Here is a 20,570-nt window from a genome sequence, read left to right as displayed (position 1 = left end):
ATACAGTATTTGTCTTTCTATGTCTGACTTATCAGTGAAATATTACTTAATATAACCTTGCTAACTACCAGTCAATGAAATATTTGAAAGCTTGTTTAACAAATTAAATCTACAGTTATAATTAGCATACCTTTACTGATTTCCTCTGCACTGCAGCATTTAAAACATTTTCAATTGATAGATAATTTGCATATTGTAAAATACATAAATCTTAAACATACAGCTTGATGAATTTTTAGAAATGTGTACACCTTGTGTAACCATCACCCAGATTAAGAAATGGAATATTTTCAGCTCCCAGCAGGCTCCCTCTTGCCCTTACTCAGCCAATATCCCCTCAGAAGTCATCACTATTCTGACCTCTATCACATCACCATGGGTTGGTTTTGCTTGTTCCTGAATTTCATATAAATGGAATCTTACTGTATGTATTCTTTTGTGTTTGGCTTCTTTCACGCAACACAAAATTGTGAGATTCACTTACGTTGTTGTGTGAAGCAGCAATCTGCTGTTTTTCATGGCTGTGTTGTATTCTAGGATATGAGATGATCATTATTTACCCTTTCTGCTGTTGGTGGACATTCATGCTGTTTCCAGTTTAGAGCTGTTTTATGATGACTCAGCCCTTTTACTTGGTGATAACTCTAGGAGTTGCTCAGGTATATAGAATTTATTGCCCCAAATACACTGCTTCAGTTGTGTCTGCTCGTTTGTACCTCCCACTCCTCAATGCTTTGGTCCTTCTGCCGTTTAGAACAAGGAAGTTCCTATTGGAACCTGATATTTACTTACATTTTATTATAAAAATTAGTCAAATATGCTCTGTGCTTGAAAAAGGAAAGAAGTGGTTTTCTTTATTTTTTTCTTATGTATAAAAGTACCTGAGGGGCTTCCCTGGTGGCGCAGTGGTTGGGAGTCCGCCTGCCGATGCAGGGGACGCGGGTTCGTGCCCCGGTCTGGGAGGATCCCACATGCCGCGGAGCGGCTGGGCCCGTGAGCCATGGCCGCTGGGCCTGCGCGTCCGGAGCCTGTGCTCCGCAACGGGAGAGGCCACAACAGTGAGAGGCCCGCATACCGAAAAAAAAAAAAAAAAAAAAAAAAAGTACCTGAGCATTCATACAATTCAACATCAAAAAAACAAACAACTTGATTAAAAAATGGGCAGGACTGAATAGACATTTTTCCAAAGAAGACATGCAGATGGCCAACAGGCACATGAAAAGGCTCAACATCACTAATCATCAGGGAAATGCAGATCAAAACCACAATGAGATGTCACCTCACACCTGTCAGAATGGCTATCATCAAAAAGAACACAAGTAACAAGTGTTGATGAGGGTGTGGAGAAAAGGGAACCCTCCTACACTGTTGGTGGGAATGTAAATTGGTACAGCTACTATGGAAAACAGTATGGAGGTTCCTTAAAAAACTGAAAATAAAGCTACCAGATGTTCCATCAATCCAACTCCTGGGTATATATCTGAAAAAAACAAAAACACTAATTTGAAAAGATACATGTACCCCAATGTTCATAGCAGCATTATTTACAATTGCCAAGATATGGAAGCAGCCTAAAGTGTCCATCAACAGATAAATGGAGAAAGATGTGGTGGGACTTCTCTGGTGGCCCAGTGGTTAAGAATCTGCCTGCCAATACAGGGGACACGGGTTCGAGCCCTGGTCCAGGAAGATCTCACACGCCGCACAGCAACTAAGCCCGTGCACCACAAGTACTGAGCCTGTGCTCTAGACCCCGCAAACCACAACTACTGAGCCCGCATGCCACAACTACTGAAGCCCATGTGCCCTAGAGCCTGTGCTCCGCAACAAGAGAAGCCACTGCAATGAGAGGCCCACTTACCACAATGAAGAATAGTACCCCTTCGCCGCAACTAGAGAAAAGCCCGCACACAGCGATGAAGACCCAACACAGCCAAAAATTAATAAATAAATAAAAAAGATGTGGTATACATATATACAATGGAATACTATTCAGCCATAAAAAAGAATGAAATTTTGCCATTTGCAGCAACATGGATGGACTTGGAGAGCATTATGCTAAGTGAAATAAGTCAGACAGGAAAGACAAATACTGTATGATATTACTTATATGTGGAATCTAAAAAATACAACAAACTAGTGACTGTAACAAAAATGAAGCTGACACACAGATATAGAGAATGAACTAGTGGTTACCAGTGGGGAGAGGGAGCGGGGGAGGGGCAATATAGGGGGAGGGGAATGAGAGGTACAAACTATTAGGTATAAAGTAACCTACAAGGATATATTGTACAACACGGGGAATATAGCCAATGTTTTATAATAACTATAAATGGAGTATAACCTTTAAAAAGTGTGAATCACTGTATTGTACGCCTGTAATTTATATAATATTGTACAGCAACTATAGTTCAATAAAAAAAAGTACCTGAGCATTGTAACCCCTGTTTTCTTTAGAATCAGAGGCAGCTCTCTCTAGATTATGCAGCTCTTCCGAGAGTTTGTAATTACTGTTATCAAAATTGGATACCTGCTGTTATGGGCTGAATTTATCCCCTTCAAATTCACATGCTGAAATCCTAACCAGGGCTTCCCTGGTGGCGCAGTGGTTGAGAGTCCGCCTGCCGTTGCAGGGGACACGGGTTCGTGCCCCGGTCCGGGAAGATCCCACATGCCGCGGAGTGGCTGGGCCCGTGAGCCATGGCCGCTGAGCCTGCGCATCCGGAGCCTGTGCTCCGCAACGGGAGAGGCCACAACAGTGAGAGGCCCGCGTACCGCAAAAAAAAAAAAAAAAAAAAAAAGAAATCCTAACTGCCAGTACTTCAGGATGTGATATATTTGGAGATATATTTCAATCACTTTGAAAAGGTGATTCAGGCCCATTATGGTGGGCCCTAATCCAATCTGACTGATGTCCTTATTAAGACGAGAATATTTGGACACACAAGAGAGACGCCAGGGGCACACAGGCACAGAGAAAAGGCCATGTGAAGAGGCAGCAAGAGGGTGGCCATCTGCAAGCCAAGGAGAGAGTCCACAGGGGAAACTCATCCTGCTGATGTCTGGATCTTAGACTTTCAGCCTTCAAAACTGTGAGGAGATACATTTCTATTGTTTAAGCCACCCAGTCTGTGGTATTTTGTAAAAGCAGTCCAAGCAAACTAACACACCTCTTCAAATAATTTTCCAAACACCATAGAGTAACATTTACAAAATAAGATGGCTCTTTCTTAATTTTTCATTTTTAATCAGGAACTTAGCAAACCCCAGTATGTGAATGTGCCACAAACCAATCATTCAGTAGCAGATCCATGCAGCCTGCATAGCCTTCCTTTCTGATTTGGCTGTCCTTTGTCGACACCTGCTGCCCGCAAAGCCCCAAAAGGCACTTCATCACTGCTGAGGTGGACAGCACACCACCCTGCCCCCCAACCGTGATGAAACCACCACCTAGTACGAGAATGCTACTGTCTCCTGACTTTTCAAAAGTAGCAGCTATCTTCCAGAGAAGGAGTGAGTTCTATGCAGAGGTGGGGAGAAGGGCCCCCTTCTCAAATCTGTGTGACACTTTGTCACGTTGGCCCCAAAGCAGCTCTGCTATGTTCAGAGGCTCCTAAAGTTTCTTTTAAACACATTTTGTTCAGCTTCTGCTGCTGACTCTGACTACTCGGCTCTAGTTCAATCCAAGTGGTAGTTGTGGAAGTATGTGCCATCTTACACCTTTTATTTCTCCCATTGAGACCCAAAGTTCCAAACAAACTCCCCCTCCTTCCCCAATTAAAATCTACCCTCCACAAATATCAGGGAACATGAGTCCCAGCTCAACCAGTCTACACGCCCTGTAACTCTTATAACCAATGTGTGAATCATTACAAGGTTGGTGGTATTGTGGGCTGTAGGAATAGGATTATATTTTTTAAATTTTATTTATTTATTTGTTTTTTGGCTGCATGGGGTCTTAGTTGCAGCACGCGGGATCTTTCATTGCGGTGCACGGGGCTCTTCCTTGCGGATGTGTGGGCTTCTCTCCAGCTGTGGCGTGCGGGCTCAGTAGTTGCGGCGCACGGGCTGAGTTGCCCTGAGGCATGTGGGATCTTAGTGCCCCGACCAGGACTGAACCAGCGTCCCCTGCATTGCAAGATGGATTCTTAACCACTGGACCACCAGGGAAGTCCTGTAGAATTTATTTTTAACTTATCTTTAAGGCATGGATAAATTCAAGATTAATTTTTTGTGTTTTATTCTGGGGTGGTTTAGAACTCAAATGTTTATTTATGCTGTCAAAGGGAAAAAATGATTAGTAATTACGTTGAAAGAAGCACTTTCAACTCAGCTTTTCCCAGGATATTTCCCCAAGATCTAGTCTTCTTTTAACCTTCCTTCTCTTTGTCCTCCACCCCCCAGTCTCTCTAACTCTGTCACCTCCCCGTCTGTCCCCTGAGGTCCTGAACTGGCCACTTCCTTCTCCACAACTAAGCCCCTGTTGCTGAATCCTGTATTGTTTTTAATAATGTCTTTTATTTTCATTTTGAAATAATTTCAAACTACAGAAGAGTTGCAAGAATGGTACAAAGAAAGGCCATATGCCTTTCACCCAATACATCAATTGTAAAAACATCTTGCCACTTTTTGTACTTTCCCTCCCTCCCTCCCTCTCTCTCTCTCTCCCTCTCTCTCTCTCTCTCTCTCTCTCTTTCTCTCTCTCTCTCTCTCTCTCTCTCTCACACACACACACACACACACACACACAGGTGTTTTTTTACTGAATAATTTAAGACAGTTGCAGAAATCATATTCCTTTACCTCCAAAATACTACAGATTTTTATATAAGGATCTTCTCTGACATAATTATCAAAAAATTTAACACTGATATAAGACTATTACCTAAAACATGGTTCACATAAAAAATTTGCTAGTTGTCCCAATAATATCCTTTATGGCGATCCCTTTCCTCCTTACCTCCAGGACCATGTTACATTTAGTTGTCACGTCTCTTTAATCGCCTTTAAACTTTGTCTACCATGAAATCTACATTTTTTGGAGATTACAGGGTAGTTGTTTTATAAATGTTTTCAATTTGGGTTTGCCGGATGATTCTATTCAGGTTATGCCTTTTTAGCATAATTAAAACTTCAGACTTACATTCTGCCACAAAGCAAAAGATGCATTTAAGCGTGTATAAAAGATCATAAAAGATGCATAAAAAAATCACACACTCCCAACAGGCTGCCATTCCTTCAAAAGCAGACAATCCCACCTATATGCTAAGAGGAACACATGTGATAAACTAGTTCACTTTGACATATTAGTGCTTGAAAACTTTCCCCCCAAGTCAATAAACCTTCTAGGTACCACTTATTTTAAAAGAAAATTACTAACCCAAAGTCACAAAGGCATACACTTTTCATTGCAGTTTGGGCTGCTTTTCATGTTGGCAACTCTCTGCATGTTCAAGGGCGGGAATTATGTAATTTTACCTGGAGTTATTTTGAAAAAGGCCCTCACTAGGAAACATGCCAGGAGTAGCCCACTTTCTATAATAGATGCACCGAAGCTGTTACTCCCTCTTTAGTTTGTCTTGGTTTTCCTGAGGTTTATATATCACCTAGCAAGATCTTTAGGGACTGAACTGCAGAGCAGTTAAATTTTGGGTTGCAAAAGTTCAAATGTCTGGGGAGAGAAAGCCCAGCCAGAGCTGGGCTGGTTTTTGGCAGTGGAGAGCCGTGAACTCACTGAACAGCTGTGAGGGGCGAGCCTGTCATAATGAAGGAGCGGGTCCAGGGAGGGAGGTGAGGTTCAAACACAGCCCTGAGCTGTCTTCAAGTTTGCCCAAGGTTGGCCCTTTTCTGATTACGCCCCATGAACCAAAACGAAAGCAAGTTTATTACAAAATATAGCATTTTATACTTAGTGAGGATTTCAAAATACAGGTTTTATTAAGCCTGGCTGTTCTTAGAATGAAAATTTGCTATGAAGTGAGTAAAGGAAATATTGTTTTACTTTTTATCTTTTAATATAGTGAAGAAACAGAGCATGACGTTTTCTCTCTCTCCATTTCCCAGGCAACGTTCCCAGCGTCTTCATGTCTTTATGTCCCCTCCCTCCCTTTTTTCTCCTTTGTAGAAGCAGCAGCAGCAACTTTGCACACAGATTTTTGGGAACAACAGGTGTAAGCCACTGATTGCATATGAGAAACCGAAGTTCCTATGTTACAGGCAAGGTGAGTAGCACAAACAGGAGGCAGTATTGTACAGAATGGCTAAAGAAATAACCAGTGAATGCAGCCTGTGGGATTTGTTACTTATATTGCATCCTCAGAACACGAGGTTCCTATAGCTGAGTGAACTTGTGTCTGTGGAGTTCTAGAGTTATAGGAACATCCTGTAAACTTTTAATTGGAATTTTGAGCCTGGAATCATGTTGAAAGTTTTAGGGGAAGCACATCATTTAAACTAGTATCTATATGATGATAACGGGAGAAACAGTGAGATACTTATCAAACTAATTTTCATCGGTTGCTGAAGTACATATTACAGTTAAAAAAGAGTTTTTTGGTTAGGTAATTTAGCTTATAATACCTTTAAAGTATTACCTATAGTCAGACTCCCCATAACTTTGTTTTGTTTTAATCTTTATAATTTCTTTTGTTGTTGTTGTTGTTGTTAGAAAGCTGAGTGGATCGTGAAAGTTCTCATCAAAAGAAAAAAGTTTTGTAACTATGTGAGGTGATGGATGTTAACTGAACTTACTGTGGTGATCATTTTGCAATATATACAAATATCGAGTCATTATGTTATATAACCTGAAACTAATATAATGTCAATTATATCTCCATTAAAAATGAATAAATAACCACTGCCAGAGAATAAAATAAAGCTTTCAGTTTTTTTTTTTTGTTTTTTTTTTTTTGTGGTACGCGGGCCTCTCACTGTGTGGCCTCTCCTGCCGCGGAGCACAGGCTCCGGACGCGCAGGCTCAGCGGCCATGGCTCACGGGCCCAGCTGCTCCGCGGCATGTGGGATCTTCCCGGACCGGGGCACGAACCCGCGTCCCCTGCATCGGCAGGCGGACTCTCAACCACTGCGCCACCAGGGAAACCCCTCAGTTTTTTATAATTTCTTTTAAAGTTCACTTTGTAAATGCGCCTTGCTTTGTAAGTTTTCCAGTGAGTATAAAAGGGGTCATTAATGTCTCCATTTGGTTTATAACAATCTCAACTTATTTAAATGCTCTTCACTGTAATTTAGAAGATGGAGCTGATTCTTCTGGTATTGCAGTATGATAGGTATTATTGGAACAACCTATTTTAGAACTTTTCTTGCGTAAGTATCCTGTGATCATAAAAACTAAGAGGTAAGAATAATGTAGTTATTGATTGTATTTTGCAAACATGAATAACCTATAAACCAATGTTAACTGCTGACAAGGAGAACAATTTCTAGTCGGTGGAGTTTAAGATGCTTAATTTTCCAGTCCAATAGTTTTAGTTCAGTCACTGAAAACAGAAATCTTTTTCTAGTCTTTCCTGAGGCCTTGGCTTCTTTTACTTCAGCACGTTTGGGGCTTCTCTCTTTTCTCTGCTTTCCTCAGAGGAGCTTCCTCTCCAGGGTCTTCTTCTGGGGAAATAATAATAAGGAGGAAGGCGACTGTGCGGCCGAAAAAATGGATGGAACTGAAAATGGTGGTAGCATATCGGAGGGAGGAAAGGTCTGTATGGGAACCTAATGTGGATTCTGGGCCTTTGTGGTGGGAAAAAATGGAAGGGACACCTGGGTGTCCTGGTGATGGGCTGGATCCTCGTCACTGGGTTCCTTGTGGTGGGAGGAGGGGTAAGTGTAAAGATCTGGCAGTCTGTAGGCTCTGCATTATTTTGTGAGTCTCCAGGAGGGGTGAATACCTCTTCCTGTCCTGTGGGGAGAAAAGCGCAAGTCAGGAAACAGGCCTGATGACAGGAGCAGAGGGGAGAGTCTTCAGGTGGAAGCAGGGGAGAAAGAGCAGAAGAGAGAATTCTAGAGTCTCAAAGCATGTTTGAGAGAACTGCCCAGGCCAGTAAAATGAGACACGGACACTCCTTATGACCCAGAAATTCCACTCGGAATTTACCCAAGAGAAATGAGTGCTTATATCTACAAAAGACTAGTTCAAGAACGTTCCCAACAGTCTTATTAACATTAACCCAAATCTGCTAACAATGCCAGTGTCCATCAATAGGAGAATGGATTAAAAAACTGTGTATTCATACAATGAAAGAATACTCAGCAATGAAAAGGAAGAATTACTAATACGACAACATGGATATGTCCTATGATGTTATGTTGGGCAAAGAAGTTAGACACAAAAGAATACATACTGTAAGATTCCATTTTTATGAAGTTCAAGAACAAGCAAAACTAATCTATGGTAAAAAAAAAAAAAAAGTCAAAAATAGTTAGCTTAGGGTTAGCGTAGGTGTTATTTAGCGGAAAAAGTGACCAGTGAATTCTTTAGATCTCGATCTGGGTGGTTGTTACATGAATATGGAGATAGATATATACACACACACACATTTCTATTTACACATACATACCTATATACACAAAAATACAAATGTACACACATAGGTATACACACACACATATCTAAAATGTGATCAATATATACCCTTAAGATTTGTGCATTTTATTGTGCATAAAGAAAGAAAGAAAATTTGATGGAAAAAAAGTAATGTAAAGAAAAGGCCTGCTTCACTTCCCCAGCAGTGAAATCATTCCCTGAAGAGGAAGGGAGGGAACATCTATTTGCTCCAGGGGAATGAGCACTGAGGACCAGGATGACATTAACTTCTGAGAAGAAATTTGGATCAACCTCCAGTGTCAAGGTCTTCCCTCTAGCTGTGTCATACAATCAAACTGGCTGCGAAAAAGCAAGCTTTCCTTTAGGAAATTATTTCTTCACTCCCTTAGAGACTTACCAAAACAGACCTGGAAAGAGTTGCTGAGTGTGAATGATGGAAAAATGAATTCCTCACAGTAAGTTGAGAGCTAGATTCCCCTCACCTTTAAAACAGCTGAATTCAGGTTTCTTGGTTGTACTGGGTATGCTTATTCATAGCCCCTTCTAGAGATTCTGTTTCACCCATAATACCTGGAAAGGTCAGTACTACACTCCTTTGGCTATGGCTGATTGGACTGTTGTTAGACACTCAACTCATTCATTGGCTGGCCAGTGACCAATCAGATTCTCACTCAAAAATTTCAACAGAGACACAGCTAGTGGAAGATGTTACTGGCAGTGGTAGGGCGGGGGCTGGAGTGTCAGGTATTGGCCAGTTGAATGTTGAATAAACAGAGAAACCAATATTTCCATAGCTGTAAAATGGAGAAAGCCTCTCAAAGAGAAAAAGAGACAAGTGCCTCTGTGGTAACGGAGTGATGATGAGAGTAACCTTGACTCTTGACTTTCTCAGGGCTGGTCTTTTTGAGGGCTGGCTGTACTTAAGGTCCTTGGAAATATCTTTATAATAATCACCCCACCTCCAGCTCTATTCATTTTCTTTTAAGCAAGCTTGAATGGGTGTCTGTTTCTTGAATTAAATACTGACCCTTTCTCCCATACCCACCCAGGCTACTGAGTATTAAAATCTTATGGCTGAAACTAGATTAAGACATTTCAAACTACAGAAGATGATTAAATCCCATATTGCTCATTCTTTCCTCTACACAATCAGATCAATTCTGAACCTTTGTAACATGAAAACTTTCTGCTGAGAACCCAGTCACTAGGGGAGAAGCTAGCCTTATTCTTAAATTTAAAAAAAAATTTATACATTATTAGCTGCGTTGGGTCTTCGTTGCTATGCACGGGCTTTCTCTAGTTGCGGCGAGCAGGGGCTACTCTTCGTTGTGGTGCGCGGGATTCTCATCGCGGTGGCTTCTTTTGTTGCAGAGCACGGGCTCTAGGCATGCGGGCTTCAGTAGTTGTGGCTCGCGGGCTCTAGAGCGCAGGCTCAGTAGTTGTGGCGCACGGGCTTAGTTGCTCCGCGGAATGTGGGATCTTCCCGGGCCAGGGCTCGAACCTGTGTCCCATACATTGGCAGGAGGATTCTTAACCACTGTGCCACCAGGGAAGTCTGAAGCTAGCCTTATTCTTAAGCTCCATCTTGACATTTTGCTATCATTTCAGGCTTAGCTAGGTCTTGGGCTCTGCCACTCAGTAAGCTGGGCTCCAGTTTTTAAAATCACCCACCCCTTGTGCTTTTTTCTACTTCTTAAAACTGAGGCTATTCTCCAAATCCTCCTGACAATGGTGCTCTAGGCATCTGGAACCAGATTTTTAAAAGCCCAGAGCCACGGATAATTTTTTGAAGTAGTTTTTGTGGAATGGAGGAAACCGAGTCAGATTCCAGTGGCTTAAATAGGTGGGAAAAAAAGAGACTCAGAAGCGTGTAGAGTTCTCTTTGAAGTGAGAGAAGTAGAACCAAAGAAGTTTCTGGTGGATCATGTCTCATTTCCTCAGGGAGGCCTTCCCTCCCTTGAGGCTGGCTTAAGGCCCCTGGCAACACGCTTCCCTAGCACCCTGTGAGTCCCTTTGTATTATGTTCATCAGTCATGGGATTACTATTCAGCGGCTGTATTCCTCCTGCACTGAAGTATCTGTCTGATCATTCTGTACACCTGGTCTCCTCGCTAGCCCAGTGCCTACAGTGGACTTGAACAGACTGAGAGAAATCTCAGTTTCCGTAATTTCAAACGTTACCACATTCCTACCCCTCAGGGATAATGTGATCATTAATAAGCAAACATTTCTCATTATGTAACATACTGACATGACACCAGAGATACTGAATATCAAACACAAAGAGCTCTTTTGCAACTATAATTAGACCAAAGTAGGTCAAATATTTAAGCGCAGATTGGAAACATTTTGAGAGGCAGAACGGCACAGGATCCCTGAGCTCTGCCGTTTAATAATCGTGTGACCATCGACAGCTTCCTTGACTTCTCCCAGTCTTCTTTTCCTTATTTGTAAAATGGAGAAAATAATACTACCTATCTCACTGGCTTGTTGTAGTGTCTAAACTAAGATATGTAAAGTGCTGAGAACATGCCTGACATATGCATTTGGTAGGTCTTAGCTGTTGTTATTGGGCCTCCATCAAGGCGAGGCCTGTTGACTCTGTTGGTCATTGATTGCTATGTCCCTAGTACCCAGAACAGTCCCTGGCTTGGCCTCATACCCAGTACATAGCTGATTAATTGAATGAGGCAGATGTTGAGTGTAGATGCTGAGTTCCTCTCTGTAGATTTTTGTGAAGCTCAGTATTTCATTCCAGTCCCAGAAAAAAATTCAAAAAAAATTTTTTTTTGGCCTCGCTGCCCGGCATGCAGGATCTTAGTTCCCCCACCAGGGGTTGAACCTGTGCCCCCTGACGTGGGAGTGTAGAGTCTTACCCACTGGACCGCCGGGGAAGTCCCTCCAGTCCCAGGAAAATTGCAATAATAACTTACATTCAAAATTAGAGGATAGGGCTTCCCGGGTGGCGCAGTGGTTAAGAATCCACCTGCCAATGCAGGGGACATGGGTTCCAGCCCTGGTCTGGGAAGATCCCACGTGCCGTGGAGCAACTAAGCCCATGTGCCACAACTCCTGAGCCTGTGCTCTAGAGCCAACAAGCCACAATTACTGAAGCCCGTGCACCTAGAACCTGTGCTCCACAACAAGAGAATCCACTGCAAAGAGAAGCCTGCGCACCGCAACGAAGAGTAGCCCCCGCTTGCTGCAACTAAAGAAAGCCCTCACTCAGCAACGAAGACCCAACGCAGCCAAAAATAAAATAAAATAAATTTAAAAGATAATAAAATAATCAAGACCCAAAATATTGCTTGGAGTTTGGACATCAATTTTAAGTGGGTTTACTATAGTCTAGACATGAAATTCATCGTATGCTAACAACTAGTACTTTAAAAAAAAAAAGTAAGGGTGAGATGACCTTTTTTAAAAATATATAATTATCTGTACTGTGTGGTTATTTGGGCAGACAATAGCTGGTTTGTAGTGAACTACCCTGATTTCTAAGAGAAGTAAGTTTTATACTTGATGTATAAGTATGCAGTTCTTCTTTTACACTTGGAGTATCACAAAAATTCTCAGGTGCCTTTAGAGTCGAACCAAAAAGAAATATAAGTCCTGTGATTAATTTGCTCACAGTAACTGCAACTTAATTCATTTTGTAGACTCACAGAATAATTGGCTATTTTAGCCAAATCTCTAATTTTACAGGTAAAGACATTGGAGCCCAGTTCATACAAGTTCGCACAGGCCTCTTTCAATCCTATGCTATAAGTCTAGTAGTTTCAACAGTGCTGTGACAAATGCAGAGATGAGAAAGACATGGGGCCTGCCCTCGAGAGGTGGGGAGACGCTACAAATACATGGATCTATAATGCAGAGCAGAATGCAGTGTGGACCATGGGTGATATACAAATTGCTCTAAGAATTCAAAGGTGTCAGAGAGAGAGAGATTGCAATTTTAAAGCTATGTGTCTTAAGAAAGCCTTATGTGAAGGTAATACTATAGTGACATTAAACGTCACCATGTGAAGCAGAATTGCAATAAACAGAGGTGAAGTCAGGAGCGGGGGCAACCATAGCTGCTGCTGTGGAGGACAGAGAGAACAGGGTGGGTTTGGAGACCCGCACATGACCCCGTCTGGCAGAGCCAGGGCATGTGTAAGTGGGTGATGGCCTGGAGCCAGGGCTGCCTGGAGACAGTGAAGCTGCATTTGAAGGTCTTTGAGGCTAGTCTGAGGGATGGTGGGGCAGAGTGAGCCTAAATCAGAAATCACATTTTAATGGTGTTTAAAAAAAAAATGTGAATAAACCTCTAATCTCATTATAACTTATTTAGCTACGTATTTACAAGGTTTCCTGAAGAGTGGTTGACTTTCTGGAAAGGTGTCCGGTGTCAGGTTTTGTTTTATGGTGCCACTTTCAGATGTCACTTTTAGCGGGTGATGTTTGCAGGTCTTGTCTTGGGAATCGGGCAGGTGTTCTTTGTAATCTGTCTCCTTGCCCTCTGATTGCCTGAGTTCATGCAGAGATTGGACAAGGTGATCTCTGGTGGCCTCACCACCACCTCTGATGTCCCTGCCCCTTTCTGTTCTGTTGTGAGCTTTGGTGGATGGGTGCAGGGAACTTGCTAGGGGATGACTAGGGTCTGACTGAACTCCTGCAAAGCCCCAGGCCACGTGAAAGTGGTGGAGGACTCAGTTTGACTCCTGGGGCTCTCCCCCTTTTCTTTTCTGTCCCCAGGGTTTGTAAACCAATGCTCTGGCTCAGGCCACCTGGAAATTTTGTAGTGGGGGAAAAGGAAAGAGAAAGGAGTAGGGGAGAAATTGAATCTAATAGAATCTTAAAGAAAGAAGTCTAGGCTAACCTCCGCAGCACCAAGACACGACTGACTAGATGTGATTAATTAAAGCAGTTAATAAACAGAGACTGAACACCCACCATGGGCAAAATACCATGCTGTTGGGCATATAAAGAGGTGGACATTGCTGTAATTCGGGGTGGAAATTGTTAGCTCTATATCAATAATAACTAGTATTCATATAGTGCTTGAAGGATGAAGAGCTTTTCTTGCATGATAGCTCATTTGGTCCTCACGACCCCCATAATAATGGACATCATTAATGCTGTCACTTCACACTTGAGGAAACGGATATCAGAACAGTTAAGTGTGTCTAAAGTCACATAGCTAGGGCTGAGACTAGGACCTTCCGATGATAAAATGCAGCCTCTTTAACCACACAGGCTGATGAAAGCTGACGTAAATAGTTCCAGTTCACGATATGCATAATCATGGAGCCAAACTTTGTCTTTTCACACAACTTATTAATTACTGGACCCACAGTAGAATAAAAACGAAACCCTTACCTTCTGCCACAGTTACCACCAACCAGCAGACCAGTAGCCAGTAGGAGAAGCAGAGTCTGTGAGCCATGGCTTCTACCCCAAGCAGTCACTGCCTTGAACCCAACGTGGCTTAAAAGGGGTTGGTGAGTCACCCGCAGACTGATTCAGGGAGTTTTCATTTGCATAGTGGACCACGGGGATTAGGGCCTGTGGTGTGAGGGTAAGAAATCAGCAAGGAAATACCAGACAGTATTTGTCAACCAGAGCTTCTTGTAATGACAGCCAAACGTCATTCATCTGTCCTTGGTTGGAGTTGGATTGTGGACAACCACACCCGCACTATCCTTTTAATTCCTTCAAACTTTCCCCGTTAGTGCCTTCTCATTACTTGTGTATATAGGTCTCCCTCAGCAAGAGAAAGAATCTGTCCAGGAAATGTTCAGCACCGCTTCCCTCTGTGTAGCTTACTTACTTAACAACCAAACCAAACAGGACAGGGAGGACATTCTCTAAGGCTTTGTGACCCCGGAAGTTTGAAGAGGCTGTTCACAGATCTCGGATCAGGGATTACGACTTCTTCTCTGCTTTTGTCAAGGAGCCAAGAGCAGCAGAGTCAGAAAACGATCTTCTCTAGTAGCCATCATGGTCACTGTCTAAACAAACATGAACATTCTGGGAGATTAACTTAGTGATTTGTCCTTCCAAGGCCCCCTCTGATTCATCAAACTGCCCGTAAGATGCCTGGTTTGTTTCCTGTCAGCTGCTGGAGGAATGGGAGTGGGCGGTCACGAGTGCTTAAAAGCACGGACATTGGAGTTAGAGATGATCATACTAAGTGAAGTAGGTCAGAAAGAGAAAGACACGGGCTTCCCTGGTGGCGCAGTGGTTGCGAGTCCGCCTGCCAATGCAGGGGACACGGGTTCGTGCCCCGGTCCGGGAAGATCCCACATGCCGCGGAGCGGCTGGGCCCGTGAGCCATGGCCGCTGAGCCTGCGGGTCCGGAGCCTGTGCTCTGCAACGGGAGAGGCCACAGCAGTGAGAGGCCCGCGTACCGCAAAAAAAAAAAAAAAAAGAAAAGAAAGAAAGAAAAAAAAAAAACTAGTCCTGGGTCTTTTGTATAAGTGATTGGGAAAAAGGCACACATTTTGCCTTTGGACTTGAAGTTGGGAAGAGACATGAAGAGAGAGTCTGCTCAATAAAACAGAGTGGAGAGATATCAGATTCTGACAACATCATTTGAACCTCTGAATCCAGCTACACCTGAAGCCGTACACAGTGCACGGCATGTGGTATGGTAAAATGGATTTTAAAGTATTCCCGACATAGACTTATAGAAACAGATCACATAGAGAATAAAGATTCTAAGTCTAGTGCTGCTTGCCAAATGGAAAGAAGAGCTATTAACTTTTATATTCTTGTATTTGATTACAAACTATAGAAGTAGACAAGGAGTAGAAAATTATGTCAGTTCCAGTGGCTGGGTAAGGCATTTGCAGAGATTAAGACCGATCTTTTTCTCATTCCATGCATTCTTCCTGAGAGCTGAGAGAAACCCGGTGACTAGACAGACTCCCGAGCAGGTGGAAGCCGTGGATACCTGAATGTCTTGGCTATATATGCGGTAAGGTGGCTTCACCCTGTGTGCTCAGCCGCCCTGTTTATGCTTGCAGTAGCATCAGACAGATCCGGATTGTGGCGATGAGTCACTATGGGCTTTCCCCAGCCTCAGACATAGGGTGAGTTCACATTTTATCCTTCAGCCGCTAACTGCCCCCGTAGGAGCCCCTGAATGGAATGATTGAAGTCTGGCCTTCAGGTGTTTTGAATGTTCAATAGTAATTCAGAATTCAGTGAATCGAAATCTCTGGGTCTGGCGTTGTAGATCAGGGTCGACAACATGTCTCTGTATAACAGCAAGAAAATGTGTCATTATACCAGCTGTGAGACCATGAGCAAGTTACCTGACTTTTCTAATTTCCTCATCTATAAAATGAGAATAATAAGAGTACCTACCTCATAGGTTTGTTGGGAGGTTAAATGAGTTAATACCATTCAAGCACTTTCAGTGGAGATTGGTGCCATGTAAATGTTAGCTATCATGACTCCTGAAAAATAATATAACTTTCTGTCTTGGACAAACATCTCCTCTAGAACCTGGATATCTGAAACAAAACAAAGGCAGAATGTGAGGATTTATGAAGATTGTGAAAAGTTCTATGAGAGTGTGCAATACTTCTCAGGTAGCAGTACTCGGAAGTCCTGTTTTTTAGTTTTTTGAGGTATTGAGTCAGCTGGAAAGCTGAGTGGGAAATTTCTCAACAGGAAATGAAGGGGTTTTTCTTTGGGGTTCTGCTAGGTGATCAGTCACAAGCAAGCTAACTAAAATCTTGTCATCATACCTTCCCAGACAGTGGTTTCTGTAACTTGCAATAGTAAAGCTGGCGGGGGATTGAGAGAGTTCTTGGAAATATCCAGGAGTTACAGGAAATGGTAGTAATTTAAGACTTGGATTCAACTTTAGCCAATGTCTCCAGGAGATGATGAGGGTAATGGTAACAAGCAACTACTAGTTTTTCAGAAATGGCATAGTTTTGATTTAAATTTGTAGAATGCTGTTAACATTTTATTTTCTCTCCCGCCCTCCCTGCCTGCCTTTTTCCTTCCTCTCCTTCCTTTCTCTCTCTCACACCGCCCCCTGCCCCCCCGCCGGAAGTATATGCTCCCTTCTCTAGAACTAGGCACTTTTAACAGTTTGCCATATATCCTTCCATACCTTTTGCTATGTATTTACATACATGCACACTCAGAAACTGTTCTGTAGGTGGCTTTAAAAAATTGTTATATAAATGGGATATTTTGTGTCGCCTTCTAAATTATTTCTTTTTCACTTAAAATATGTCTTTTCTTTCCATGCCAATCCATATAGATTGATCTCTTTCTTTTGAATTGTTGCTTGTTATTGCCTTTATGGGTGCACCATAGTTTTATTTATTGATTCACCACTTGGTGGAATTTGGGTTGCTTTCCATTTTCTGCTCTTACAAACAATCCTCCCATAGCCCTCTCTGGGCACATGCAGAGTGCCTTTGCTATAAGGTACATTTAAAAATAACTTGCTGAAACTCTTTTTAGATTTAAATTATAGAATACGTTTTCATTTCACTCTAAAATTTTCCAGTCCCTGTGGGCCTTGGTGAGTTTGATCTTTTGGATAGCCACATTTCATTGCTGGCTCAAACCATCTCCTATCTTTTCAACAAAATATGTCCAGATAATGGTGACAGCCACAGAAAGGTGAAATGCACATCTCAATAAGGCATTCTGTCCTTTTAAGACCCACCCACAAGTCATAGTCACTCATAGAGTGGCAGCCAAAACATTTTTTTAAATCGTCAGGATTTCAGAGGTCATTCCCTTCAGCTGTAAAGCCTGGTAGCACGTTGTACCATTATAAAGTCTACCTCTTTTATAAGCACGAGTACCCGTCGTTTCTAATTAAATTCTATGTTGAGTACACTTTGCTGGCAAGTCTGCAACTGACGCCCATCTCCACAAGGTGCTCACCTCTAGAATTTGTGGTTAGCATTCTGCACAGCCCGTATGCTTCATTATCTTTGTTTGATAAAACACTTCTCTTTTAAAAAGCATGAGGCCAGATTTGCTGAGTCATATGTGATGTTATTTTTTTTAACTGCACAAGCTCTACCACAAGGATTTGGGAAATTTATTATCTGACACAAATCTGTCGGGGACTCCTCGGCTAAGGTTAGTTCAAAGACTGTCTATTTAGTAAGTGACTGGGTACTCTGAGACAGTGCTACTCAAAGTAGCTAGTCCAGAATGAGATAAGGTGCTCCTCCTTCTACAATGTAAATCAACACATTGTTTCATTCAGGGAGAAAATCTTGCTGTGAAAAAATGTTGACTAGATAGTGGGCTTGGTGATGTAGTTGATTTACTTTCTGGTGCCAGCTCCTTCACTTGGACACTGGTTTCCGAACCACATGTGAGTAGCACTGTTTAAAGTGAAATCGAATGAATAAATGAATGAATGAGACATATCTAAGATAAATGACCTTTCAGGGTTGACGTGGGAGGATATGATTAAATACAATTTTCCCTTTCAGTGGGACAATGTTCCTTGCCTGCTTTTGAAATGCCACAGAGAGGGAAAGTTTATTTAAGGCACAAATAGCTCAACTGGCCACTGTTGCCCGTACTACTATTATTCCCTATCTCCCTACCAGGTTCATTTTCCCCTTCTTGTGTTTTGCCCTTCTTCCTGTTCTTATCTCCTTTTCCCATGCTCCTGCCATGGCATTTAAAGAGAGAAAAATAATGTATGGAAAGCTCATTGTACGGTCTATGTTTTACAACCAGTTAAATATAATTCTCACTACAACAGAGTGAGGAAGGTATTACTGTCCACTTTGTAAATAGAGAAGCTCAGTAACTTGGCCCAGGTCCCATAATGTAATAAACTGACAGGCTTGAGAATCGAACCCAGGTTTGTTTGGTTCTTCCCAGGGGGTTGGGTCTCCTACTCTCACATCTAAGGAGGGTGCTAACAGAATCCAGGCTCTGGGACAGAACCTTTTAAGGTGCCCACACTGACACGCTTAAGTTCCATTTTGGAACTTGGAGGTTCCATTCATTTCAGTCACCTACTTTAATTGCCATGGTCCTGCCATGTTGCCCACTTCTCTGTGCTTGTGTTACGTACCTGTGCGTCCCTGTAGGCTGTGAATTCCTTCATCTAATCATCTTTGTATCCCTCGCAACAGTGTATGGGGCTTTGAAAGCGGCACACTCGATGGGTTACGATGTTAAATATGCTAGTCTATAAACTTCTTTATGTGCCTAAGATAAAGATTAAATGAATGAGACTGAGACTGAAGCACTTAGACTTTAAGATGTTGCGGTATGAGTTCTATTGCACAGGTGTGTGTACTAATAAAGCAGGGCACAGCGAGGAGAAAGGCATCAGGCAGCCCATCCTCCTGAAATGCACTCCATGGTGTCCCTGGATTATGACTTTTGGAACGTCTTACTAGTCTCTAACTTCCTTGAGGGTAGGAACTGGTCTTTTCTTTATCGGTTCCCTAGTGCCTACATTTTCTGGCATACAGTTCCTGAAACTTGAAAAATACTTGTGAAATTGTTGAATGTCCTAAGTTCTCAGCATTTCCTCTTAAACTGCTGTTACTGGTGCTTACTATGGACCCCCACGTGGCTCTTAAATGACAGATTGTATCTGGCTTCTGCTTCTGAGGTTTCCTTGTACTGGCCCGACATTTTCTTCTCCCAACGCCATCTCTTCCAGCTCCTGCTTTGCATCAGGCATAATTCTATGAGCAGAAGTACAGCTGGGAGGAAGGTGAGGGACGTGGGAGCATGGGCAAACCGGTTTCTCCTGAGCAAATCTCCAAAAGGGAGATGTGAGAGTTCTTAGAAGTATGGTGAAATGCAGTTTGAGGAATCAAAGTCTATCAGGTGTAAGCTTCCAGGAGTCCTCTCTTAGTGCAGTACTTAATGCCCGTAGCATGGAATTGTGACAACACATGGGAAATGCCGCCTACCAGGGAAGCTCATGAAAGATTCAGTGTCCAAGTTTTCCTGGGGGCTGCTCATGTAGGTACTCTTTGCCTAAGATATTCCCCAATATCGGCACACTATCAAATGTGCTCGGCATAAACCACACTGTTTCTACAAACTGTTGAGGCACAGAGAGCCCCTCTTATCAGTTAGGGAATGGTGGAAACCCTTCTGAAATCCAAATTCCCAGATGCCAGCCAACCTTGCAATCAGGTCTTTCTACGGACAGCAGTCTCAGGCCTGCTATGCTAATTCCTTTTTTTCAGACCCCTCAGCTTCAGATTTGTGTGTGGGGTGTGCCACCTTTACAGATCTTACGGGATGTAGGAGCAGTGGCCCCCATCATATCTCCATTTAATTCACCACTCTGGCTCCTGCAAATTTAGATAGATGCTGCAGGATGACAGCAGACTAAAGCAAATTCAGCCAAGTGGTAGCCCTGACTACGGCTGTGTGCCAGATGTGACATCTTGCTAGAGTCAATTAACATGGCTCTGGGTACATGGTATGCGATCAGTGATCGGTTGGGTGCATGCTTTCCCATCCCTATTAAAAAACAAGATCAGAAACTATTCACTTTCACGTGGGATTAATAAAAAGCGATGTTAACAGCCTACGCTGTAACTCTCCTGCTTCTGTTATAATTGAAAGAGACCCAATCCAGGTAGATATTCCACAGAAAATCACTTAGTTCACTATATTGATGGATTATGTTAATCAAATGGGATGAGCAAGATGTGACTAGTAAATCTGACGCCTTGATGAAGTACATATGCTCTAGAGGGTGAGATAAAACCCATGAAATTCAGGGGCCTACCACATGAGTAAGATTTTGGGGGAGGAGTGTCCAGTGACCAGGGGCACGCTAGGACATGCCCTCTGAAGTAAAAGGCAAATTAGTACAACTTGCATCTCCCACTGTGAATAAGGAAGCACAATGCCTAATAAGCCTCTCTGGGTTCTGATGGCAGTGTATTACAAATCTGAGAATACCGCTCTCAGTTATATACTGGTGACATGAGGCTGCCAGTTTCGAGCGAGGCTGAAAGGAAAGACGTCTATGGCAGATTCATATTGTGGT

The 20,570-nt window shown here is 42.7% G+C and overlaps 1 protein-coding gene across 1 annotated transcript; it reads right to left on the bottom strand.

The window, feature by feature from the left end:
• Positions 1-5,770: 5,770 nt before the first annotated feature.
• ODAPH (odontogenesis associated phosphoprotein) lies at positions 5,771-14,330 on the bottom strand. Its single transcript, XM_032632774.1, has 2 exons — positions 13,916-14,330; positions 5,771-7,909 (listed from the first exon to the last, which is right to left on the bottom strand). The coding sequence occupies exons 1-2, from the start codon at positions 13,980-13,982 to the stop codon at positions 7,545-7,547; spliced, it is 432 nt and encodes a 143-aa protein (XP_032488665.1). The 5' UTR covers positions 13,983-14,330; the 3' UTR covers positions 5,771-7,544.
• Positions 14,331-20,570: the final 6,240 nt, after the last annotated feature.

This window comes from Phocoena sinus, chromosome 5 (genome assembly GCF_008692025.1).
Source record: "Phocoena sinus isolate mPhoSin1 chromosome 5, mPhoSin1.pri, whole genome shotgun sequence".
In the NCBI taxonomy this organism is placed as follows: Eukaryota; Metazoa; Chordata; class Mammalia; order Artiodactyla; family Phocoenidae; genus Phocoena; species Phocoena sinus.
The sequence above is the reverse complement of the archived record's forward strand: the minus strand, read 5'-3'. Positions and strand labels throughout refer to the sequence as shown.